The sequence below is a fragment of the Lepidochelys olivacea genome, assembly GCF_965140295.1.
Source record: "Lepidochelys olivacea isolate rLepOli2 genome assembly, chromosome: 5".
NCBI classification, from domain to species: domain Eukaryota; kingdom Metazoa; phylum Chordata; order Testudines; family Cheloniidae; genus Lepidochelys; species Lepidochelys olivacea.
Window position 1 is genome coordinate 12,909,333 of NC_140415.1, and position 26,850 is coordinate 12,936,182.

General features: G+C 42.5%; 1 protein-coding gene across 1 annotated transcript in view; it reads right to left on the bottom strand.

The window, feature by feature from the left end:
• Nucleotides 1-26,850, bottom strand: part of EPG5 (ectopic P-granules 5 autophagy tethering factor) — a 92,584-nt gene that overhangs the window by 63,745 nt on the left and 1,989 nt on the right. Inside the window, exons 2-7 of the mRNA XM_084628995.1 lie at nucleotides 16,284-17,225; nucleotides 13,833-14,076; nucleotides 12,876-13,012; nucleotides 12,177-12,284; nucleotides 11,673-11,746; nucleotides 551-659 (exon numbers count right to left, since the gene is read on the bottom strand). Coding sequence (XP_084485121.1) covers nucleotides 551-659; nucleotides 11,673-11,746; nucleotides 12,177-12,284; nucleotides 12,876-13,012; nucleotides 13,833-14,076; nucleotides 16,284-17,225 — 1,614 coding nt within the window. The remainder of the gene's footprint in view (nucleotides 1-550; nucleotides 660-11,672; nucleotides 11,747-12,176; nucleotides 12,285-12,875; nucleotides 13,013-13,832; nucleotides 14,077-16,283; nucleotides 17,226-26,850) is intronic.

The following is a 26,850-nucleotide window of genomic DNA, read 5'->3' on the forward strand; positions in this document are numbered from 1 at the left end:
TGGTATTAAAACAGTGTGATTATTAACCAATCTAAATTATTAACCACTCAAGATACTTTTATTATGTTATTAACCAATGTGTTATCAACTTGCATTAAGTTATTTGCTGCGAGAATTTTTTATAACTAAATATTGCCCGTGATACTGTTTAAAAATGAAGAGTACTATGGTAAATGACACCATGAATGCATACTTGTGTGGCTCTTTTGGGTAATGTTGATCAGCGGTACGGGAACAATTTGTATAATGGGGGTGCTGAGAGCTATTGAAGCAAACTATAAACCCTATATATAACTGAAAAAACTTCAAGCCAGGGGGTGCAGTAGCACCCCCAGTTCCAGCACCTATGATGTTGATTGCTAATTTGGCTCCTGAACAACTGAGGTCTGAGTATCACTGTTCTATGATGAAGGGAATATAAAATTTATTGTTTGAAATGGAAATCCATTACAGGAGAATATTTAATTTTTCCCTCCTCCAACCCTTCAGTACAACCCCTACAACAGGCTTGAGCACAAGCATTAAGCAGAGCTGTTTAGTTTTAAAGTACCTCTTCTCCTCCCTCATCCACTAACGTCCAGTTCCCAGATTCCTTCCCAGAGGAGGTGGAGGATTTTCTTTCACTTGGTGTCATGTGGCACATGAAGTCTGCTCGATTTCTGGGGAATACAAGTTTATTTCATATGAAAGCCAGGCTTAAGTAAATTAGAGAAACAAAGTAAACATTCGAGATTTGCAGTCCAACTATTCTTTTTGTTTTAAAAACCCCTTAAAACTCACACAGGAACAAGAAACTAACAAGGTTGCCCAATGCATCAAGTGTGGAACAAGTTACCAGTCAATAAAAACTCATACTCAAGTTGATTACCAATTTAATGAGTTGATTTATGCACCATACCCTGAAAAATGTAAACTGCTATCAACCCTTGTGTCATAAATATAAAGGGAAGGGTAAACCCCTTTGAAATCCCTCCTGGCCAGGGGAAAGCTCCTCTCACCTGTAAAGGGTTAAGAAGCTAAAGGTAACCTCGCTGGCACCTGACCAAAATGACCAATGAGGAGACAAGATACTTTCAAAAGCTGGGAGGAGGGAGAGAAACAAAGGGTTTGTGTGTCTGTCTGTAGTCGTCTTGGCCGGGGACAGAACAGGAATGGAGTCTTAGAACTTTTAGTAAGTAATCTAGCTAGGTATGTGTTAGATTATGATTTCTTTAAATGGCTGAGAAAAGAATTGTGCTGAATAGAATAACTATTTCTGTCTGTGTATCTTTTTTGTAACTTAAGGTTTTGCCTAGAGGGGTTCTCTATGTTTTTGAATCTAATTACCCTGTAAGATATATACCATCCTGATTTTACAGGGGGGATTTCTTTATTTCTATTTACTTCTATTTTTTATTAAAAGTCTTCTTGTAAAACGCTGAATGCTTTTTCATTGTTCTCAGATCCAAGGGTTTGGGTTTGTGGTCACCTATGCAAATTGGTGAGGCTTTTTATCCAACATTTCCCAGGAAAGGGGGGGGTGCAAGTGTTGGGAGGATTGTTCATTGTTCTTAAGATCCAAGGGTCTGGGTCTGTAGTCACCTAGGCAAATTGGTGAGGCTTTTTACCAAACCTTGTCCAGGAAGTGGGGTGCAAGGTTTTGGGAAGTATTTTGGGGGGAAGGACGCGTCCAAACAGCTCTTCCCCAGTAACCAGTATTAGTTTGGTGGTGGTAGCGGCCATTCCAAGGATAACGGGGGTAATATTTTGTACCTTGGGGAAGTTTTGACCTAAGCTGGTAAAGATAAGCTTAGGAGGTTTTTCATGCAGGTTCCCACATCTGTACCCTAGAGTTCAGAGTGGGGGAGGAACCTTGACATGGTGGCACAGTGGTGGGATTAACCTGAAATCATTTTGAGATCCAGTTGAGATTTTTTGAACTAGAAATACAGATTTTAAAAAGGAATTTTTAGGAAGTCCAGAAGGCAGCTTTGAAACTGAAAGCAGCTTGGTTTCTCTCTGCTTTGTGGCCAAGCAGAGACAAAAGGGGATTATCTTGTGAATTGCAGATTTTCTTTGCCTGGAGGCAGGGTACTTAACTCCTGCAGGGAAATTCACAGTCTTCCAACCCAGAGGTTTTTTTTTTTTTTCTTTTCTTCCTAAAAGTAAATAGGGGGTGTGTGCTCTACCCATTTGCCTGGAGACAAAAGTGGCAGGGTTTTTTTTTAGGATTTTGATTTTTTTTTTTTTTTGTTTTACAAGGAGCACAGGTTTGAAAAGAAATTTTTTTCTTCTTTGGGCTGGGTAAGCAGGTTTCCAAGTAGTTGGAGGTTTTTTGCTTTAATTTGGGCCCAGAGCAGAGACAAGGGAATTGTCTTTTTCTGTAGGCTGACAATCACTATCAGAGAATAGGTATTCTATTCCAGCACAGCAAAATTTTACAGCCAAGTTTTGTTTGTTTATTTCTAAACCTCGGGTGTAAAGTTAGTTAAAAACAGAGAGGTTAGAATGGCCAAATCCTCAGCTCGACTACAGCTGGAATTAGCCAAATTTCAGGCTGAGGAAAAACAAAGGGAACATGAAAGACAGATAGAACTCATGCAGCTGAAGAAGGAACAAGAAAGGGAGGCAGAACAACACCAAGAGGCTGCCCACAAGAGGGAAATGGAGGCAAGGAAGCATGTGGAGGAGGAGAGGGAAAAAGAGAGGAAGCATGTGGAGGAGGAGAAGGAAAAAGAGAGGGAGAGGATAAAGGCCCAGCAGAATATACCAACAAACCCTAGCAATCCTTCTCCAGGTACCACTTCCCATCCCAGAAAGTTCCCCACCTACAAGGCAGGTGATGATACTGAGGCCTTCTTAGAAAACTTCGAAAGGGCCTGCCTTGGGTACAACATCTCTACTGACCAATACATGGTAGAGCTGAGGCCGCAGCTCAGTGGACCCTTAGCTGAGGTGGCAGCTGAAATGCCTAAAGAACACATGAACAAGTATGAACTGTTTAAATCCAAGGCGAGAGTCAGAATGGGGATAACACCCGAGCAGTCTCGTCGGAGGTTCAGAGCCCTAAGGTGGAAACCAGACATGTCATTTACCCGACATGCCTACCACATTGTAAAACATTGGGATGCCTGGATATCAGGAGCAAGTGTTGAATCTCCAGTAAATTTGCCCTTCCTAATGCAAATGGAACAATTCTTAGAGGGTGTTCCTGAGGAAATAGAAAGATACATCCTAGATGGGAAACCCAAAACTGTAATTGAGGCAGGAGAGATTGGAGCCAGATGGGTGGAGGTGGCAGAGAAGAAGAAAACTGGTCGCAGTTGGAGCGGAGACCAGAAGGGACCACCCCAGACCACACCCTATTACCGGGGGCCGCCCAAAGCCCCACCTACCTCCCAAAGAACCCTCCAGACCCCTTATCGTCCCACCACCCCATTCTCCAGCAACCCTCCTCGCCCCAGTGACCCGTCAGCTGGACGATGTTTTAAGTGTAACGAGCTGGGGCATGTAAAGGCCAACTGCCCCAAGAACCCCAACAGATTACAGTTCATTGCACCGGAATCACACCAGAGGTCCACAGGCCCAGATACCTCCCAGATACCCTTGGAACGGAGGGAAACTGTGAGTGTGGGTGGGAAGAAGGTCACCGCGTGGAGGGACACCGGAGCACAAGTGTCAGCTATCCATGCTTCCTTAGTGGACCCCAATTTAATCAACCCAGAGATCCAAGTGACGATTCAACCCTTCAAGTCCAACTCTTTCAATTTGCCTACAGCCAAGTTGCCTGTCCAGTACAAGGGCTGGTCAGGAATGTGGACTTTTGCAGTCTATGATGATTATCCCATCCCCATGCTGTTGGGGGAAGACTTGGCCAATCATGTGAAGCAGGCCAAGAGGGTGGGAATGGTCACCCGCAACCAGGCTAAACAAGCCGTGAGGCCTAGCTCTGTTCCGGAAACTTCTATCAGGACCCAGTCAGAGGTGATGGACCTGGACCCCAGGCCAATGTCTGCAACAGCAGTAGTGGATCCAGTCCCAGAGACCCAGACGGAACCAGTCCCAGAACCGGAACCAGCCGAACAACCAACACCAGACCCCGTGTCAGCACTGAATCCAATACTTGCAACCTCAACACCAGAGGGCCCCACCGAACCTGAACTGGCAGCAGCCGATAACCCTACACAAGAGGCTCAGCCGGAGCCTGAATCCCAACATAGTGCACCAGCGGAGAGCGGTTCACAGTCAACAGAAACAGCTCCATCCCCTATATCGCTTCCAGAGGGACCAAGCCTAGGTCCACAATCCCATGAGGAACTGATGTCTCCAGCATCAAGGGAACAGTTCCAGACCGAACAGGAAGCAGATGAAAGCCTCCAGAGAGCTTGGACGGCGGCACGGAGCAACCCACCGCCTCTCAGCTCTTCTAATCGATCCAGGTTTGTTGTAGAAAGAGGACTTTTATACAAGGAAACTCTTTCTGGGGGACACCAGGAAGACTGGCATCCTCAGAGACAGTTGGTAGTTCCAACTAAATACCGGGCCAAGCTCTTGAGCTTAGCCCATGATCACCCTAGTGGCCATGCTGGGGTGAACAGGACCAAAGACCGTTTGGGGGGGTCATTCCACTGGGAGGGAATGGGCAAGGATGTTTCTACCTATGTCCAGTCTTGTGAGGTGTGCCAAAGAGTGGGAAAACCCCAAGACCAGGTCAAAGCTCCTCTCCAGCCACTCCCCATCATTAAAGTTCCATTTCAGCGAGTAGCTGTGGATATTCTGGGTCCTTTTCCGAAAAAGACACCCAGAGGAAAGCAGTACATACTGACTTTCATGGATTTTGCCACCCGATGGCCGGAAGCAGTAGCTCTAAGCAACACCAGGGCTAAAAGTGTGTGCCAGGCACTAGCAGACATTTTTGCCAGGGTAGGTTGGCCCTCCGACATCCTCACAGATGCAGGGACTAGTTTCCTGGCAGGAACTATGAAAAACCTTTGGGAAGCTCATGGGGTAAATCACTTGGTTGCCACTCCTTACCATCATCAAACAAATGGCATGGTGGAGAAGTTTAATGGAACTTTGGGGGCCATGATACGTAAATTCGTAAATGAGCACTCCAATGATTGGGACCTAGTATTGCAGCAGTTGCTCTTTGCCTACAGAGCTGTACCACATCCCAGTTTAGGGTTTTCCCCATTTGAACTTGTATATGGCCGTGAGGTTAAGGGGCCATTGCAGTTGGTGAAGCAGCAATGGGAGGGATTTACACCTTCTCCAGGAACTAACATTCTGGACTTTGTAACCAACCTACAAAACACCCTCCGAACCTCTTTAGCCCTTGCTAGAGAAAACTTACAGGATGCTCAAAAAGAGCAAAAAGCCTGGTATGATAAACATGCCAGAGAGCGTTCCTTCAAAGTAGGAGACCAGGTCATGGTCTTAAAGGCACTCCAGGCCCATAAAATGGAAGCATCATGGGAAGGGCCATTCACGGTCCAGGAGCGCCTGGGAGCTGTTAATTATCTCATAGCATTCCCCACCTCCAACCGAAAGCCTAAGGTGTACCATATTAATTCTCTAAAGCCCTTTTATTCCAGAGAATTAAAGGTTTGTCAGTTTACAGCCCAGGGAGGAGACGACGCTGAGTGGCCTGAAGGTGTTTACTACGAAGGGAAATGTGCTGGTGGTGTGGAAGAGGTGAACCTCTCCATGACCCTTGGGCGTATGCAGCGACAGCAGATCCAGGAGCTGTGCACTAGCTACGCGCCAACGTTCTCAGCCACCCCAGGACTGACTGAACGGGCATACCACTCCATTGACACAGGTAATGCTCACCCAATTAGGGTCCAACCTTACCGGGTGTCTCCTCAAGCTAAAACTGCTATAGAACGGGAGATCCAGGATATGTTACAGATGGGTGTAATCCGCCCCTCTGAAAGTGCATGGGCATCTCCAGTGGTTCTAGTTCCCAAACCAGATGGGGAAATACGTTTTTGCGTGGACTACCGTAAGCTAAATGCTGTAACTCGCCCAGACAACTATCCCATGCCACGCACAGATGAACTATTAGAGAAACTGGGAAGGGCCCAGTTCATCTCTACCTTGGACTTAACCAAGGGGTACTGGCAGGTACCGCTAGATGAATCTGCCAAGGAAAGGTCAGCCTTCATCACACATCTCGGGCTGTATGAATTTAATGTACTCCCTTTCGGGCTGCGAAATGCACCCGCCACTTTCCAAAGACTTGTAGATGGTCTCCTAGCGGGATTAGGAGAATATGCAGTCGCCTACCTTGACGATGTGGCCATATTTTCGGATTCCTGGGCAGACCACCTGGAACATCTACAAAAAGTCCTTGAGCGCATAAGGGAGGCAGGACTAACTGTTAAGGCTAAGAAGTGTCAAATAGGCCTAAACAGAGTGACTTACCTTGGACACCAGGTGGGTCAAGGAACTATCAGCCCCCTACAAGCCAAAGTGGATGCTATCCAAAAGTGGCCTGTCCCAAAGTCAAAGAAACAGGTTCAATCCTTCTTAGGCTTGGCCGGTTATTACAGACGATTTGTACCGCACTACAGCCAAATCGCTGCCCCACTGACAGACCTAACCAAAAAGAAACAGCCAAATGCTGTTCAGTGGACCGGAAAGTGTCAGAAGGCCTTTAACAAGCTTAAAGCGACACTCATGTCTGACCCTGTACTAAGGGCCCCAGACTTTGACAAACCGTTCCTAGTAACCACAGATGCATCCGAGCGTGGTGTGGGAGCAGTTTTAATGCAGAAAGGACCTGATCAAGAATTCCACCCTGTAGTGTTTCTCAGCAAACAACTGTCTGAGAGGGAAAGCAACTGGTCAGTCACTGAAAAAGAATGTTATGCCATTGTCTACGCTCTGGAAAAGCTACGCCCATATGTTTGGGGACGGCGTTTCCACCTGCAAACCGACCATGCTGCACTAAAGTGGCTTCACACCGTCAAAGAAACTAACAGAAAACTTCTTCGGTGGAGTTTAGCTCTCCAAGATTTTGATTTCGACATCCAACACATCTCAGGAGCTTCTAACAAAGTGGCTGATGCACTCTCCCGTGAAAGTTTCCCAGAATCAACTGGTTAAAATCGTCCTTGAGATGTGGAAAATATTGTTAGTCTTTATGTACTTGGTAGTATATTTAGAGATGCATGTGTCTTATTAACTCTGTTTTCCTAGAGCTCCAGGAAGAAATCCCAGCCAGTGTTTCACCCTAGCTGAGATTTGGGGGGCGTGTCATAAATATAAAGGGAAGGGTAAACCCCTTTGAAATCCCTCCTGGCCAGGGGAAAGCTCCTCTCACCTGTAAAGGGTTAAGAAGCTAAAGGTAACCTCGCTGGCACCTGACCAAAATGACCAATGAGGAGACAAGATACTTTCAAAAGCTGGGAGGAGGGAGAGAAACAAAGGGTTTGTGTGTCTGTCTGTAGTCGTCTTGGCCGGGGACAGAACAGGAATGGAGTCTTAGAACTTTTAGTAAGTAATCTAGCTAGGTATGTGTTAGATTATGATTTCTTTAAATGGCTGAGAAAAGAATTGTGCTGAATAGAATAACTATTTCTGTCTGTGTATCTTTTTTGTAACTTAAGGTTTTGCCTAGAGGGGTTCTCTATGTTTTTGAATCTAATTACCCTGTAAGATATATACCATCCTGATTTTACAGGGGGGATTTCTTTATTTCTATTTACTTCTATTTTTTATTAAAAGTCTTCTTGTAAAACGCTGAATGCTTTTTCATTGTTCTCAGATCCAAGGGTTTGGGTTTGTGGTCACCTATGCAAATTGGTGAGGCTTTTTATCCAACATTTCCCAGGAAAGGGGGGGGTGCAAGTGTTGGGAGGATTGTTCATTGTTCTTAAGATCCAAGGGTCTGGGTCTGTAGTCACCTAGGCAAATTGGTGAGGCTTTTTACCAAACCTTGTCCAGGAAGTGGGGTGCAAGGTTTTGGGAAGTATTTTGGGGGGAAGGACGCGTCCAAACAGCTCTTCCCCAGTAACCAGTATTAGTTTGGTGGTGGTAGCGGCCATTCCAAGGATAACGGGGGTAATATTTTGTACCTTGGGGAAGTTTTGACCTAAGCTGGTAAAGATAAGCTTAGGAGGTTTTTCATGCAGGTCCCCACATCTGTACCCTAGAGTTCAGAGTGGGGGAGGAACCTTGACACCTTGTTTGCAAGACGCCCATTCTAAGGGACACTGCTGTTACAATTTACAGCACACGCATTGCTGGGTACCTTTGTGAATCCATAATAAACAAAATGGAAAAAAAGAGACAGCTTATGCCAACCATTGACAAACATCTGCAGGTGAACCAGGGGCTGAAAGTTACACTGATCTCACAGCCAGTATTTGCTATGGTCAGTCCAAAAGCAGTGACAGTGATTAATTGTATTGTGGTAGCACCTCGGAGCTCCAGTCACAAACTAGGATCCCACTGTGCCAGACACTGTACAAATACAGAACAAAAAGATGATCCCTGCCCAAAAGATCTTAGAGTCCAAGTGTAAGATAAGACAACAGGTGGATACAGGCAGACAGGAAAGCACAAAGAAATAATGAGACAATGTTGGTGAGCACGATGGGCAACGGTTTAGCACCCACTGCCTAATCGTTGTTAAGTTCTTTTAAGCATCACAGCAACAGAGAGTTTTAAAGAGGGATTTGGAGCATGACAAGACAGTGAACGTTTTCAAGGAGTTCCACCCAAGTGTGAGGGGAAGCATGGCAGACAGCACGAAGGTGCATGTTTGAAAATTTAACAAGTGGGCAATGAAGGCTGGCATCATAAGGGGAAGGATCATCCAGTGGATCTGGGCACCAACCTAGGATCCTAATCTGAACTAGGTCAACTCCCTGCCCTACCAAACTTCCTGGGTGACCTTGGGCACATCACTTAGCCTCTTTGTGCCTCAGTTCCAAGTATGTAAAATGGGAATAACAGCACTACCCAACCTCACAGGGATGTTGTGGGGATAAATTCATGAAGGACTGTCATACTATGGTCATGAGGGCCATAAAAGTATCTTAGATGGATTGATCGATCATTGGCCAATCCAAGACAGGAGTCTATGTCTTGATAGTGAATGAAAGATGGCTAGAAGCGTGGTGATAGGCCATGAAGGGCCTTGAAAAGTGAATACAAGCCATTAGTTCATAAATCAAAAGGACTGTAAGCAAATGTTTTATATACTAGCTGAAAGCTGGGACTCCTCCCGTGGCATGAAGCACTCATATCTAGCTCTGACAGCTAGTCACTGGACCTTAAACTCCTCATTCTGGTTGTCAAGGTTCCTTCCCCACTCTGAACACTAGGGTACAGATGTGGGGACCTGCATGAAAACCTCCTAAGCTTATCTTTACCAGCTTAGGTCAAAACTTCCCCAAGGTACAAAATATTACCCCCTTTGTCCTTGGATTGGCCGCTACTACCACCAAACAAATACTAGTTACTGGGGAAGAGCTGTTTGGACGCGTCCTTCCCCCCAAAATACTTCCCAAAACCTTGCACCCCACTTCCTGGACAAGGTTTGGTAAAAAGCCTCACCAATTTGCCTAGGTGACTACAGACCCAGACCCTTGGATCTTAAGAACAATGAACAATCCTCCCAACACTTGCACCCCCCCTTTTCTGGGAAATGTTGGATAAAAAGCCTCACCAATTTGCATAGGTGGCCACAGACCCAAACCCTTGGATCTGAGAACAATGAAAAAGCATTCAGTTTTCTTACAAGAAGACTTTTAATAGAAATAGGAGTAAATAGAAGTAAAGAAATCCCCTCTGTAAAATCAGGATGGTAGATACCTTACAGGGTAATTAGATTCAAAACAGAGAATCCCTCTAGGCAAAACCTTAAGTTACAAAAAAGATACACAGACAGAAATAGTTATTCTATTCAGCACAATTCTTTTCTCAGCCATTTAAAGAAATCATAATCTAACACATACCTAGCTAGATTACTTACTAAAAGTTCTAAGACTCCATTCCTGGTCTATCCCCGGCAAAAGCAGCATATAGACAGACAGAGACCCTTTGTTTGTCTCCCTCCTCCCAGCTTTTGAAAGCATCTTGTCTCCTCATTGGTCATTTTGGTCAGGTGCCAGCGAGGTTACCTTTAGCTTCTTAACCCTTTACAGGTGAAAGGAGTTTTCTTCTGGCCAGGAGGGATTTTAAAGGGGTTTACCCTTCCCTTTATATTTATGACACTGGTCATCATGTTTTTCTTCAGACTTCCATTTCAAGATTATTTTAGTGGCTATTAACTTGAAAGCCTCTAGAGACAGAATCCCATACTTTAGATCACCTAATATCCTGAAATACTAGTTTACAAACGGTGTACACGATTCATTAACTGTACAGGTGATGTCAGCTGATACTTCCACATCAAAAATGAAGTAAGGGGAAAAGCAACATAGTAACCAAAATGACACGATCTTAAGCTCTAATTTCTCTCAACCTGCCAGCAACATGTTGGTGAAACACTACACATACTGTCAGGATAACTATATCTTCTCTCAGCATCCAACACCGATCAGAAAAAAGAAAAGTTGATCGCTGTAAATTCATACTCATTTTAAGACACTAGATTCACTGCTACTGTTATTGACTTGAAATAGCTACAGTGCAACTATGCAAGGTTTCTGGGGACACCCAAACCCTGGCTCAGACTGAAGTCTGCCCTCGGGGAACCAGATCCTCAGCTGATGTACTTCAGTATAGCTTCAAGAAGTTCAGTGAAGCTTTGCAGATTTACAAGAGATGAAGGATCTGCTCCACGCTTTTCAATCTAGCCTGCAAACTCTGAGCACAGACGTCAAAATGTGTAGGCCAATTTCTTTCCCCCACTGCCTCAGCCAGTTCAGCTTAGCATATAAATCCTTACGCACTGAAATCAAGGCTCCAACAGATGGTTGAAATTTCAGTTAACTGGAGTTCAGACAATCCAGGCTTGACCAATATTAACTCTAAAAATAACTCAGTCCAGCTCTCTCCTTAGCCATTTAAAATATTTCTGTAGACCTGCTTCAGATCAATTAAGCTCAATAGCTACTATCTTGACACTCAGAAAACGAGTGGCTGTAACTCTCATAATGCAGTGAGCACACAAAAACATAAAACTTTACCTCACACTAACCTTTACTAATCTAACAGAGCGGGGTGGGGAGGAGGCCACTCAAACAGGAGAAGATTGTGGTTTGATCAGATCATTTAATTTTATTTCATTTGTTAACACTGGTCCTTGACGTCACTGTTTTCATCAAGTATTGCAATTGTTTTTTCTGACTAAAGTTAGAAGTATAGGGGAAAATATTAAACAGCATAATCTTTGCATGCAACAATTGTTCCAGACCAACTGACTCAGGAACTTCCTTTTCATCCATAACAATTGTTCCTCCAAACAGTAGCCAAGAACTTTATTTCAATGTTGAGAAGAACAATAGGGCTACTGCACATTCATCATGATAAACATTTAGCATCTGAGAATAGTGCTGAGGCTGTAAATAGGGGATGAGTGAATAACGACAAGGCTTTAGACTTAACTACCAGTTCACTGTGCCCATTTTGACAATTCCTCAACGTCATCTGAATATACCTAGTGCCACCATGTGTTTGAATATCCACAGATAAGCTTTTTCAGAACACGTGTACAAATTCTCTCCTTTCCCACTTACTTGACAGGAGACATAAGCAAGGCAAGAGACTGCATAAACTGAAAGACTCCTGATGGGTTATCCAAGACTTTGATCTGAAATTAAAACAAAATTTCAGTCTAAGCAAACCAGAATCCACAGCTGCTTAGTTTCAGCATCTACATAAAATTTCTGAATTTCCATTATGTGGCTTTTCCTTTAACTTTCTAACATTAAAGGAAAATCTTGACAAAGCCCACTTGCTGATCTAAAAGAGAAACAAGTCTTCAAAGGAGACACAGCTTCTGCCTTTAGCTGCAGATCTCACTACAAGATTTGTAGGGCTGAAAATCCAGCCCACGAAAACCCCACAGAAAGACTTTGGCTCCTCTCCTTCCTAGGCCCCAGATTCCATATTTCTGGAATCTGCCAGTTACTCTAGTAATAGTCTTATGGTTTCAAGCAGGAGGGATACTCTTCTTTTCTCCTACCCACTCCAAAATCTCAGCCAAAAAAAGCAAAGCGCACAGGATTAAACATTCACACCTGAATGAACGAAGCAGCCCATCTGCTAACACCAGCTGGGCAACGGAGGATGTGGTTTAAAAGGAAGAGGTGGTCCCCTGGACAGCCAACTCTTTGCAAGACTGACACCTAAACAATAAAGAGCAACATGTAAGGGCAATTTCAAGGTTGGCTCCTTCACAGACTTGTTAAAACCTGGCATTTCTATAATTCTCCTTCCACTTTCCAACACCCAATGGGTTTTTACAAAGAATGCTGTATCACCAAAACGCTGAAGGGGACAACAGTGCTCTTTTACAAGCAGGGGCCGCTGCTTGATTTAAGAGCTACAATACAAAGAACTGATGTAGTGAAACTGAGTGATGAAAGATTACCAGATTGACAGCGATGAAGACCTCCATCTCCAACATGAGCTGAAGTACTGTGAGTTTTCCCCATGCTGCCTTATTAATGTGCTCTGTCCTATCCAAACCAACCACTTTGGGGTTCACAGGCTCCAATCCTCTCAACACTTGGCCTCTCCATTGATTCTATCAACAATTATCCTAGCGGTTTCAGTGATGTGGCCATTGTCTGCTAAGACCTGGAATGAAACCACCAAATTCTTTTCACCCAGGACACCAAACAGCAAGAGCAGTGGTGAGGTTTCCAGGGATGGCCACTGGGACCGATTCAGTTCATTTTAATAAACAGCACTTACTCCACACACTCCTCCCTTACCAGCCTTTGCAGCCAACAGAGGAGGTCACTCTGGAACTGAGGATCTTCGATAACTCTGCGCGTGAAACCGAAAAGAATGCTGACACATTCTTTCAGGTGACCCAAGTCCGAGGAAAGGTTTTCTGATTGCTTAGAAGCTGTGAATTATAAACAGAATTAGAACTCTGACGCTGCTGACTCTTAAGAGCCCTGCTAGGCTGACTAATGCCCTCATGGCTTTGGGGGTTCTATAGAAAATTTCTCCTTTGTCCTTTATATGTACAGGACAACCTCAGAGTTATGAACACCTCGGGAATGTTGTTCGTCACTCTGAACAAAACATTATGGGGGTTCTTTCAAAAGTTTACAACTGAATATTGACTGAATACAGCTTTGAAACTTTACAGAAGAAAAATGCTGCTTTTAACCATCTTACTATAAATTAAACAAGCAGAATTTCCTTATCTTGTCAATCTTTTTTTTAAATTCCCCTTTATTTTTTAGTAGCTTACATTTAACACAGCACGATATACTGCGTTTGGTGTTTTGTTTTGGGGGGGTTTTTTTGTTTGGTTTGTTTTTTTGGGGGGGGTGGGGGGGTCCTCTGCTGCTGCCTGATTGCGTATTTCCGGTTCCAAATGAGGTGTGTGGTTGACCAGTCAATTTGTAATTCTGGTGTTCGTAACTCTGAGGTTCTACTGTATATTACATTAAATCCAAACAAATACCCTACTACACTCTAAAACTAAGACACTAGTTTTTTAGAGTGGCTTTTTAAAACATCTTATAATCACTAAATAGCAACTTTGAGATAAAAATCTCTGTTACTTTAAGTTAAAGCTTCCCTTCTGCACCCCCCCTGCAGGCAGAACTACAATATTTTTCTGACACAGGCAAAGCCAGCTGCACTACATAGATCAGGTGTAGTATTCTGCATGCCAGGGACACCAGAGGCGGAAACTCAGATCGGGGACACACCTTGCTCTTGTTGTTGAACAGCCACAGATCTCAGCAGGGATGAGCTATTAAACAATCCATAGATATAAGACTCCACCTGCAAGCGGGACAACATTGAAGTGTACGAGTGAAGCACCAACGTCTGATGCACGTGCTCCGCTTTGGCTTCAAACAATCTCTTTAGTTCCCCCAACACACTTGCATTCATCTCTACTGTCTGGTAGCGATGGTAGTCAGACACTTGGCACTGATCTGAACAGATACCCTGCAAAGAGAACAATTATTTTATGCGCTTTCTTTTTAAAGTGTGTTAAAAAAAATGTGCACTTACATGAGCTTTTAAGCCACAGATTTCAAAGCTCTTTGCAAAGGCGGGTCAGCAATATTCTGCGCAGATAACAGATGGGGAAACAGGCCAAGACATTTTTGAAAGCAGATTCTGATTTTAGATGTCCAACTTGATTTTCAGGGGCACTGAGCACTGGAGCAGATGACTGCCCAGCACCTCTGAAAAATCAGGCCCTGCAAACCCAAGTACCCAAAATCAGAAACTATTTTTAAAAATTTGAGTTTCAGTGACTGGCCCAAGATCACGCAGTGAGTCAGTGGCAGAAGTGAGAATAAAATCAGGTCTCTCGACTCCCACCCTCACACCCAATCCAGCAGAGCACACCTGCCTCACAGCCTTGGTCCAGTCTAGTCGTAAAATGTATGTATAAAACATACAAAGAATTTCCAGGCCCACCCTGATCTTATTTTAAAGTCACAATATGTACACAAGCAAGAGGAGGATTTTTCTAGACTCCAGCCCACCTTACATCAATTTGCCACAATATATTTTAAAATTATTCAGACTTGCCAAGAGTGAAAGGACTTTCCTCAAACTGCAAATCAGGTCACTGAGTGGAGTCTTTCCAAACCTCATCCGATGTTCTTTAATATAATGAAGCCATTATTTCATTCTGCCCATGTCATTGCTTCCTACAGCCATACAACTAAGTTTCAAAGCACACACTTATAAACTTTGGTTTGAAACTTGTTCACAGCACATGCAGGATTTTACACTAGGAAATCAGTTATATTAATGTAAAAGTCGGTGGATAGAGTGTAGATGTTTTGCACATAAAAATGGATAAATACTAAATTTAAGAGACTGATAAAATTCAATCGTAATTAAACTCTATAATGTTAATTTAGACCACATTCATCTAAAAAAAGAGTAATATCCATACATTGGGGCCCTCAAGTCTCATCTAGTGTAGGAAAAATTGGACAGGGAATTCACCAGGCTTGTAGCTCAACTCATGGGAGCAAAAGAGGAAGTTCTCGAATACATACGGCTTACACATTCTTGCTATCTAAACTTGCTCTGGGAAGGACCGGACAGGGGTAAGAACATCTACACTGACTACAACTTCTACCACTCCTGAGTATCTCCCATTTTCCTTGTTGAAGACAGGGCCCTATAAGACCAACTCCTGCAAATCAGCATACAGCTGAAACATCAAGCTGTGTGATGGGGTTCTCCCGAGACCTGGGCAGAACAATCCTTCCCCATTAGGCAACTGCAGAGCTACACAGGCTATGTCTACAGTGCACTGCAGTGTGGACTACAGGGGTGCGAACTGCAGAGCACACTGAAGTATTGTGCTGTAACTGCCCCACATTGAAGCTGCTGGTGCAAACTAGATGGTACCTAATTCTCAGTAACACAGTCCTCTTGCAAACAGGACTATGTTAATATGAAGTCGGTACCTTCTTTTGAATGGGGTAGCTGAGCGTAACACTTTGGTGCACTCTGCAATTCACACCCTGGTAGTCCACACTGCGGTGCAGCATAGACAAGCCCAAAGATACTTCAGGGCTGCAGTGGTAGCCACAAACAGGAATCTCTGTGCTGCATAAAGGAAGCAACAACCAGTGGAAGTGGATCTAGCCCCTCAGTCCCCTTGCTCCAAATAACCAGGCTGCTGCGCTGCATCTTCAAATCCTTCCAGAACCACTGTACCAAGACCATTGGACATGGAGTCATCCACACCCAGGAAGGAGGCTGGACAGGATAGGCACCATAATGAAGTATTTCGCTAACAGCAGAAGGTGATTCTAAGCTGAATTCCAGTTTTTTTATTGCAATGCATTGGAACTCTCACTCCAATTCACTGCATACAGGAATTTTAGTATATCAGAGCTCATTGTAAGGGAGACTGCACTCCACTATATTAGTTACAAGTTTAAAATCAAGGATTCAGTGGAATAAAGTATTTCTATGTAATGAACTTGACTTAAGCAGTGACAGGTTTATTTTCCTTTGAACAGAAAAATTAAAAAAAAAAAAAAAAAAAAAGACAACATCCAAGGCAAATAAATCTCTCTGTACAAGCCAGCTTAAATACAGCAAACATCCACATTCAGCAGAGCACATGACTAGGATCATAGCCAAGCCAGGATCAAAAGCAACTTCAGTTACACCACCTTGACAGACTGCTGTTCCTCCTTAAAAATCCATAACCTGCCCTTGGCACTTTGGCAATCTGATGTCATGGCCTGTAGCTCAGCTTCAGCCAGCAAGAGCTGCTTCCTACAGCGCCAATAGTTCAGGAGCAATTCGTGAAACTCATGTCTATCCTGATGAGCAATGTTATCAAACTCCTCCAGGTAGGAATCAACATTCTCCAGCCACGAACACGGCTCAAAGATTTTCAGCTGCTCTTTGGTAAATGGCACTAGTTCTGGTTCAGACGGAATCTCTGGATATAGCCTCTCGTTATGTAATAGCGGTTTTACTGTGAGTGTGGTCAGTCTCGCTTGGGACAATTCAGCAGATAAATCGGGATACAAAGTTTTCAACCCGGAGGGTTGAGCACACTCTTTGGCTTCATTAGAGAGCTGTGACAGAACAGGTTGTGCCTCTAAAGAAAGAACAGGATTTGTAGCCTCTTGTACTTTCTCAGTTCCTCTGTCCCGTACAATTCCCATTAGTGACTGAGTGCAAGCAGCACTGCATTTAAAGGTACTTTCTCCTATGCCAGAGTTTTCTGATTGATTAGCAAGTGCTTCCATAATGCTCTGGGGTTTGTCCAATTTATTTCTACCATCTTCCTCAGACCACTCCCTGCATTTCTCATGCAAGAGACTAGCTTTGAATTCTTCTCCGTGTTTTAGAGGTTCTAGGGTAGCTGATCGGGATCCTTCATCTGCTATGGTTGAAGAAGTCAAGGAGATATCACACATCTCATTCACATTTTTTCCATCTTCTACTTCATCCCTGAGCCGAATCTCTGTAAACACTTCAGGATGATCCACCTGCACCTTGCTCGCTCGAGAAGACACCTCTTGATCTCTAGCTTGGCTGGGGAGGAAGACCTCGTCCAAGTCCTGCTTCTGGGGCTCTTCAGGGCATTTTTTCTTTTTTTCCTAGAAACAAAAGAATAGACCGCGTATCAGGAATTTGACATTCATAAATGAATAACAAAAGAAAGTCAGCATTTGTCTTGCATTACAATGTACCTAAAGCTTACATCACCAGCCTATTTTCCGTAGTTATGACGGTAAGAAAAAAATGCATATTTCAACTGGCATGCTGACATGGAATAAGTATACTTGGAGAGCCAGCTGCAGTCACTAGGCCCCTTGTTTCATTTAATCCACGAATGATAAGGGATTCTGCTAAACAGAGCACATTTTAAATTCATCAGATGTCTATAGACCATGCCAAAGGTACCAAACACTGCACATGATCCCTGGTTAAGCAGATGGTGTTCCTTTATTCATTTCCTCTTTTTTGAACTCCTCTATTTCTTACTCAATGTCTTGTTTGGGAAGCAAGTAGGTGAGTTAATACACAGCATGAGAGAAACTGTGCACGCTGTAACTTTCAGTCCCCACCACGCCTGACACACTCTCAGTCTTCAGCTTCCCCACCCCTTAGTCCCAAAAGATAGCAGCCCGTGCCCTATCAATTTCATTTCCCTGCTTTCATGTGCTGGAATGATGCCCACCATGTTGTTAATGAAAAACTGTCAGCATTCAGGGGCACAGACTGTCTTTGCGCTATGTGCTGTACAAATGAGTAAAACAATGGGGCCCTGATCTTTGACTGAAAAACCTCTAGGCTGTACCATAATATAAATACGTTGGAAGGTGTTTTTAAATTTCACGGAAACATGCCTAATGGTCTTCAGTTCTGTAAGAGCTTATTTTCACAAAACCTAAATTTTCAGCTGATATTGCTCTTGCAATGTCCAATTAATTAAAGACTGACCCTGCGATGCAATCCATAACCTAGAAATTAGCAGTTTCACTAGGAATTATGTCACTTGGAGAAGCAGAAAAGCTGAATAAAATGAGCGGTATGAATTTTAAATTGATTATTCCCTATTCAATTCACATTAGCTATTACTGAACAGGGATGCTTATGCTTGTGAGGAGACAAACAGCTAGCCTAGTCTGAAGTATATTTTTATGACTTTCTCACCAAAAGCACAAACATGTGGAAGCATCACATGATATGACAATACAACCAGTATATGATATAAGCACTCCTGTGCAAACAGCTAAAATTCAGAGTTCAAAAGACTAAATGAGAGCAGAACCGAGAAAATACAGGGAAAGTTAGCTTATACTGCTCTAATTTCTCTATATTATGCAACAGATTGCGAAAATCATCATGTGACAAAAGTCAGAGAGAGGGAACTAACGAAGAGCTCTCAGTCCCTACTCAACACTGGAAAAAGGCTAAGTAACAAAAGTAAAGTTCTGAACATTTCACACATTTCCTAGCAGAGCGGTTCTGCCTTATAAAGCAGCTAAAAGACAACAATAGATATCAAGGCCCCAGCTAACTTAGCATATTTGTTTTCACCCTCCCACTGAACACCTTTTAATCCAAACATATGCTTGCAGCTTCTTTATACAATGGCAATATATTTGGCTTGCTTTTGGATCCCACATCTCCCATTCTCCTGTTCTTCTTTCGTATGGCTTGGGTAGGTAGCAACAACTAAAATGTATATCTAAGCTTGACAGCCAGCACATTGCCCCAACAGTTAGCTGGTGAATGTCCTTCAGGCCCCCGGCAAAAGAACAAAGGGGACATTCAGATATGATGTGCTCTGTCATTTGTGCCTGGTGACCACAGTCGCATACGGGTGTTTGCCTCATTTTCCATTTAAAGAGGGATACTCTACTTTATACTCTCCTGTTCACTTCTTTCTATAGGATCATTAGTCTGGACTTTATTGTCTTATTTTCCTGTACATTCCCCATGCTCCTTGATGCTTAAAATCCAAAGAGACCACCTTGCAGGTTTTATTCAGGTAAAATCAACCTCTCTCTTACATTAGATTTTATACTGCTGCCCACCACCATCATATCTGAGCACCTTCCCCATAAAATTGATACTGAAGTCCCCAGCAGACTACATGAAGTCTGACATTTCTTCCTTTTCAGGGTAAAAATTCTACAAACTCAATAGAAACTTCATCTGAGTAAGAACTGCAAGATCAGGCTCTGAATTCAAAGAAGAACATAACACCTGTTGTTTCTCTTTTTATACTTGGAGTGTAAACTTATCAAGCAGGAACCATCTTTTCATTGTGTTTGTTCAATGCCTCCTAGCACAGTGCAGACAGGCCTCTAGGCACTACTGCAACGAACAACAACAGTTTACAGCAGTGGAGACAGCCATAACACAAGGCAAGAGGGTATAGTTACTTCCACATAAAGCAGAGTGAGTTGGTTAGTCGTCTTCTTTTTGGATATTTGCGGGCTATTTTTATTTAATAGCTGGATTTATAGGTTTATATTCAGTATTAGATGGGCAACTGTTAATGTACTTACTACATGCAATATTTTTAAATTCCCTCTTCAAAATTAGGTGTTTGCTTGGTGCAGAAGGGGACACTGCCCCAAGCATAACGGGCAGCATGGAAGAACGCTCAAAGGGAAGAGCTGAAGGAGGATACAAAGGGAGCAACCACATAAAAGGTTTGAGGGGAACAAACAAGAAATATGTGTAGGAAGGGAGAAGAGCAGAGATGTAAGAAAGAGAAGAGACAGCCTGAACTTAATGCAGATGACAAGAAGAAACCAGAGAAAGGATTTAAAGGAGAGAGTGATGTAATCAGAGAGGCAGGACAGGAAGATGATTTTCACAGCACAAAATGATTTGGAGAGGAACAAATTGAAATGCAGAGATGCCAAAGACTAAGAGTATGCAGTAATTGAGGTCGGACACGACAAAAGTACGGTAAAAAAATCTCAGTGCTCAGAAAGTAAAGCATAGGTTTTAGACACTGTAAAGGAAAATCCAATAAGATTTGGCCAGAGCCTGGGTATGGAAGGGGGCAGAGGAATCTAAAAATGGCTCCATGTTGCCTGAGTGATGGGACAGGGTGCAGTTAAATGTGACAGACGGTTTAGGGGCCAAGATGAGTTCACTTTCGAGTTGTGAGGGAACGACAGGAAGTCCTTCCACTCCACAGGGGATTTCCTTCCCTGCAAGCTGAATTCCACTGAACATGTTCCCAAAAAAGACACTTTTCCTATATGAAAGAAGACTTATAGTGACAGGACTGAACCTGGCATCTGAAATACATCTGGTTGTGCCTATCAGGTAACTTACATAAAAAAAATTGGATTATTTACTTTATGTCAAACAGAACTAATTCCAACAGCAAGTTATGTATGGGTTGGGTTTTGCATATTTGAAGACTAAATAGTCAATATTAAAATACATGAATTCTAATTCTGTATGGAATAGGTTTCAGAGTGGTAGCCGTGTTAGTCTGTATCAGCAAAAACAACGAGAAGTACTTGTGGCACCTTAGAGACGAACAAATTTATTTGGGCATAAGCTTTCATGGGCTAAAACCCACTTCATCAGCTGCATGGAATGGAAAATACAGTAGGAAGAGATATATACACAGAACATGAAAAGATGGGAGTTGCTTTACCAAGTGGGGGGTCAGTTCTAACGAGACAGTTCAATTAAAATGGGCTATTATCAACAGGAGGAAAAATCACTTTTGTAGTGGTAATCAGGGTGGCTCATTTCAAACAGTTGACAAGAAGGTGTGAGTAACAGTAGGGGGAAATTAGTCTTTGTATTGACCCATCCACTCCCAGTCTTTATTCAGGCCTAATTTGACAGTGTCCAGTTTGCAAATTAATTCCAGTTCTGCAGTTTCTCGTTTGAGTCTGTTTTTGAAGTTTTTTTGTTGAAGAATTGCCACTCCAACCCCTCAGACAGAGACAAACACCTAAAAGATCTCTATCAAGCATTCTTACAACTACAATACCCACCTGCTGAACTGAAGAAACAGACTGATAAAGCCAGAAGAGTTCCCAGAAGTTACCTACTACAGGACAGGCCTAACAAAGAAAATAACAGAACGCCACTAGCCGTCACCTTCAGCCCCCAACTAAAACCCCTCCAACGCATTATTAAGGATCTACAACCTATCCTGAAGGATGACCCAACACTCTCACAAATCTTGGGAGATAGGCCAGTTCTTGCCTACAGACAGCGCCCCCAACCTGAAGCAAATACTCACCAGCAACCACATACCACACAACAGAACCACTAACCCAGGAACCTATCCTTGCAACAAAGCCCGTTGCCAACTGTGCCCACATATCTATTCCGGGACACCATCACAGGGCCTAATAACATCAGCCACACTATCAGAGGCTCATTCACCTGCACATCCACCAATATGATATATGCCATCATGTGCCAGCAATGCCCCTCTGCCACGTACATTGGGCAAACTGGACAGTCTCTACGTAAAAGAATAAATGGACACAAATCAGATGTCAAGAATTATAGCATTCATAAACCAGTCGGAGAACACTTCAATCTCTCTGGTCACGCGATTACAGACATGAAAGTTGCTATATTACAATAAAAAACCTTCAAATCCAGACTCCAGCGAGAAACTGTTGAATTGGAATTCATTTGCAAATTGGATACAATTAACTTAGGCTTGAATAGAGACTGGGAGTGGCTAAGTCATTATGCAAGGTAACCTATTTCCCCTTGTTTTCTCCCCCCCCCCCCCCACCCCCCAGACGTTCTTGTTAAACCCTTGATTTGTGCTGGAAATGGCCCACCTTGATTATCATACACATTGTAAGGAGAGTGATCACTTTAGATAAGCTATTACCAGCAGGAGAGTGGGGTGGGAGGAGGTATTTTTTCATGCTTTGTGTGTATATAAAAAGATCTTCTACACTTTCCACAGTATGCATCTGATGAAGTGAGCTATAGCTCACGAAAGCTTATGCTCAAATAAATTGGTTAGTCTCTAAGGTGCCACAAGCACTCCTTTTCTTTTTGCGAATACAGACTAACACGGCTGTTACTGTGAAACCTGTCACTTTTAAGTCTGTTATTGAGCGTCCAGGAAGTGTCAAAAACCAGTAGAACACTTCAACCTCCCTGGACACTCAACAACAGACTGGAAAGTATTTGAGTTACTTTCCCGACTTACTACACTGATGGATGTCCTAGAAGTAATGTAGATGTCTTATGACCCGTAAGTTTGTAACTGTTTCATACAGAAACAATGAGAAGTACTTGTAGCACCTTATAGACTAACAAATTTATTTGGGCATAAGACTGTATGGAACAGTCTGTTACTTTCCTAATGGACTGTTTTTTCTAAATGGACAACCAATCCTAAATTCTCAATGACTGAGGGACAATCTTCACTCATTGATACATTTTCCTTTCCTCCACCAGCTCTGTGTAACTTTTTTCATGAGTAATGTACCTGAATACTTAGATGCTAAAGATCTAAACTGTATTCTTAAATTCATTCACCTAAATATGGGTTATTGCTGATTATGCACTATATGTATCTTATGACTTTAAAAACAAACTTTGTGAATAATCTAAGCACTATACGCAGATGTACAAACACTCTTCTCAACCTGTATTTTAATAAAATTTTCAGCTGTGTTCTGAGTCATACGCAGTAATTAAGAGTTACACAGATGCCAGTGGTAAACGGCTCTTCACCTCTCGCAGCTTCAGTAGCTTTGCCACCTTATTGTGTTTTGTTTCTTGTTAGTGATGTAAGTACTAATCTTTGTTTATTGTATCTTTTGCAAAAAGGTGAGTCTTGAAGCTTTCTCTGAAAACCTCAGATTCAGTTTTCTGCCCTCTAGTTCTTGGTTACACAACTGAGCAAGTTCAGCAAAGGATGGATGCCTCATCTCCTGCTCCCAAGAACATAATGTTGTCAGATGCACTGTCCCAGAGGATCACATATGGTTCAGTGGGTTATGAATGGAAAAGCAGGTACTGATGTGGTTGGGCCCCAACTTGTACCCTGAAATTACACTGAATGTAAACAGAGCCAGTTTTTGTGCTAAGGATGAAGGTTGATGTGTTCTGGCAAACTGGAGTTCCCATGTTGCCCGCACCTTTAACCTCAGATGTACTGAATTACAAGAGTTTAGTCAGGATGATCAGCAGAGAACACTAGCTATAGTCTCATCAAGAAAAGCAGCTTGTAATTTTCTGGTAAACTAGAGGTGAAAAAATATTTCCTATCACTGTTGCTTCCTAGGTGGGGTGTCCAAAATTAGTAGTGAGTTCAGAAACACCCCAAGACTCAATACCTCCTTGATGAATTGACAGGAGATGCATTTGATGAAGGGGGAGGGCTGTGTGTCGTTCAAAGGATTTCCCCATTCAGCCAACATTACTTCTGTCTTGACTGGGTTCAGACAGAACCACAGCTGCTTTTCATCCATGTGCTAACCTTTTAGAGGTTGTCAAGGCTGAATCCCCACTCTGTCACTCCGAGCGCAGAAGTGGGGGCCCACAAGGATTTTAAAAATTAATACTTGCCACTCCAGGCTTGTATTACAAAGCAAGCAGAGAACAGACCAAGAGGGATTTTACAGCTAACTGGCTGGCTGGGTGTCCATCAAAGGGAGCTAGTCCCCCTCCCGCCCCCCCACTTTATGCATCACAGAGGTACTGATACATCTGTAATGGCTTGAAAAGTATCCAGCAAACAGGAGACAAAACTGTGAATCATCAGCAAGTTGCTGGCAAAGCAGCCCAGGGTCTTTCAACCTCTCCAAAATTATCTGCAGATCACCACATGTGAGGGTTCTTGAGTGATCAGTAGTAGCTGTTCATCGTAACTCCTATAAGTCCTATTTGAAAGGATAAACAGGAACCACTAAAACATTTCTCTGCTCACTCCAGTTAGGTCTTGGGTACAGGTGAGCAGCACCAGGGTAGATAAAAATCAATGATTTTAGAAAAAAATTTAAAAAACGGATTTTTTAATTTAAATAGGTTTTTTTCTCAAAAAGCATTTTATAAAAAAAAACTGATCTAGTTTTAATTAAGATACATTATAGCTCAAAGATATCTCATCAAGGAATAGGGATTATAAATTCTAATTCTATATTATGAGACAATATATTCATGTAATGTTTAAGAAAAGTTTTGTAAATGAGTTCCAGTAGTTCATGGATTAGTGACCCAACCTTATGGGGTTCCAGGGGCTTCTGTATAAATTACTTAGGTTAATCTTTCTATCTACCCAATGGGACTCAGTGCTAAGTCTAGAAGATACCATCAGAGATGCTTAGTTTTGCAGTCCCCAAACTGTGGATTTCTGTCTCCAAAGATAACATGCTTGTTAACAGCAAAAATGTTTTTAAATAAATAAATAAATAAATAATGGATAGAGGTGAAATAACAGACCTCAAAACTATTGTCCCTCTGCAAATGTGTGTTCACAGAGTCAATCCCTTACCTCTCTCTAGAAGTGCAAAGTTTCATCATTGGGGACGGAATAGATCTGGACAAGAAGAAATCTGGAGATAGATGTGAGAAGGGAGGGACAGGCAGTAGAAACAAAAGTGAAACTGTTTCAGCAGCATATTCCAGAAGTCTTGAGGTCTTTCTGAGTGTAGCCTTCATTGATTTGAGATCTACCATACCATTATCTCACTAGAAGGGAAAACCTATAAAGGCAGAAGCCCTAAAAGAGACCCAGTTTGGTCTCAACTATCTCAGAGTTGTGAAAAATATGTATTAAGGTTATAACAACCAACAAGAATACACTTTTGTGTAGAAATCCATGATTAAATTGAATCTTCCTGACTAGTTATTTAAATCATGATTTAAATCAAATCCACCCGGAGCAGCACTATGGATCAACTTTGTAAAAGGCTTGAGACAGCAAGTACTCTAAACCGACATCCATAGCCATAGAGAAGCTACCCACTCATGTCACTAGAGAACAATTGGTACCATGTTCTCATCTGAAAAATGACTGTGCAAAGTTTCAGGATAACAAATGCCAAGAGTTGCTGGAGTTTGATTGTCACTACCTTGTAATGGTGTTAAAAGAAAGAGGAGGTTGAAGACAGAGCAGTAGTTTAAGAGACTGTCTACATGAAGTGTTTATTTCTTAGGAACTATATGGACTATCACATTCTTCAGGAGGTTCACCTTCTCTGAAAGAGGCACTGATAACTCCCACCACTAACAGGCCAGTTGCTTTTCACTGGCTTTCAACAACCATGAGAGAAATTAATCCTTCACAAACAGTGGCCTGGAATTCAGTTTTGTGTGTGCAATGAGGCTGAATTTAGACGAAGATGGTGGAACAGTTATTATTCTCAGCTCTGGTTTGGAGTCCTTTCTCCAACCCATATTTGGGTAATGTTTTCTCTTAAGTAGGTTAACAGCTCTTAGCAGTGGTTGACACTTGAGACTGATATTTGGTTTATATAACATGGGTTGATGGTTCTCTACTCAGACCAGTTCTGACTGACATGATTTCACAGACCATTATCCACGCACAACTGTTTATTACATCAATGGAGAGGGACAACTGCAAAATGAGAAGAGTGAGCAATCCTTGAGATTCAAATCCAACACAAGATATAACGGTTTAGATCTTAATGTCAGATGGGTGAGGATTAGCAGCAAGCAAATGAAAGCCTTGAGAGATTGCATTTCAAGATGCTAAAACAAAACAGACAACTAGAAGCCCAAATCTCATCTACAACAGGATTAAAAGCTAAGATATGTAGGTAGTTGTATGTTTAAAATATGAACAAACAAATACTGGCTCTTGCAGGAGTAATACGCGGTCCCTTACCCCATGTGGCCTCATATTTTGGATATTTCAAAGCCAACATTACACATGGCTACAGTTTTAACCAGAAGAGGTATTAGGACTCTTAGCCCTAATTAAAACAGCATAGGATGTCAAGCAATTAAAAAAATTAATCACAATTAATCATGTGATTAATCACACTGTTAAACAATAATAGAATACCATTTATTTAAATATTTTGGATGTTTTCTACAATTTCAAATATAATGATTTCAATTACAACACAGAATACAAAGTGTACATCATCATCCAAGACTATTATAACATGAAATATATGGCAGAATGTGGGTAAAACAGAACCGGAGACATACAATTCTCCCCAAAGGAGTTCAGTCACAAATTTAATTAACACATTATTTTTTTAAATGAGCGTTATCAGCATGGAAGCATGTCCTCTGGAATTGTGGCTGAAGCATGAAGGGGCATACGAATGTTTAACGTATCTGGAACGTAAATATCTTGCAATGTCAGCTACAAAAGTCCCATGTAAACACCTGTTCTCACTTTCTGGTGACATTGTAAATAAGAAGCAGGCAGCATTATCTCCCGTAAATGTAAACGAACTTGTTTGTCTTAAAAAGAAAAGGAGTACTTGTGGCACCTTAGAGACTAACCAATTTATTTGAGCATGAGCTTTCATGAGCTACAGCTCACTTCATCGGATGCATACCGTGGAAACTGCAGTAGACATTATATACACACAGAGACCATGAAACAAGACCCCCTCCCACCCCACTGTCCTGCTGGTAATAGCTTATCTAAAGTGATCATCAGGTTGGGCCATTTCCAGCACAAATCCAGGTTTTCTCACCCTCCACCCCCCCACACAAATTCACTCTCCTGCTGGTGATAGCCCATCCAAAGTGACAACTCTTTACACA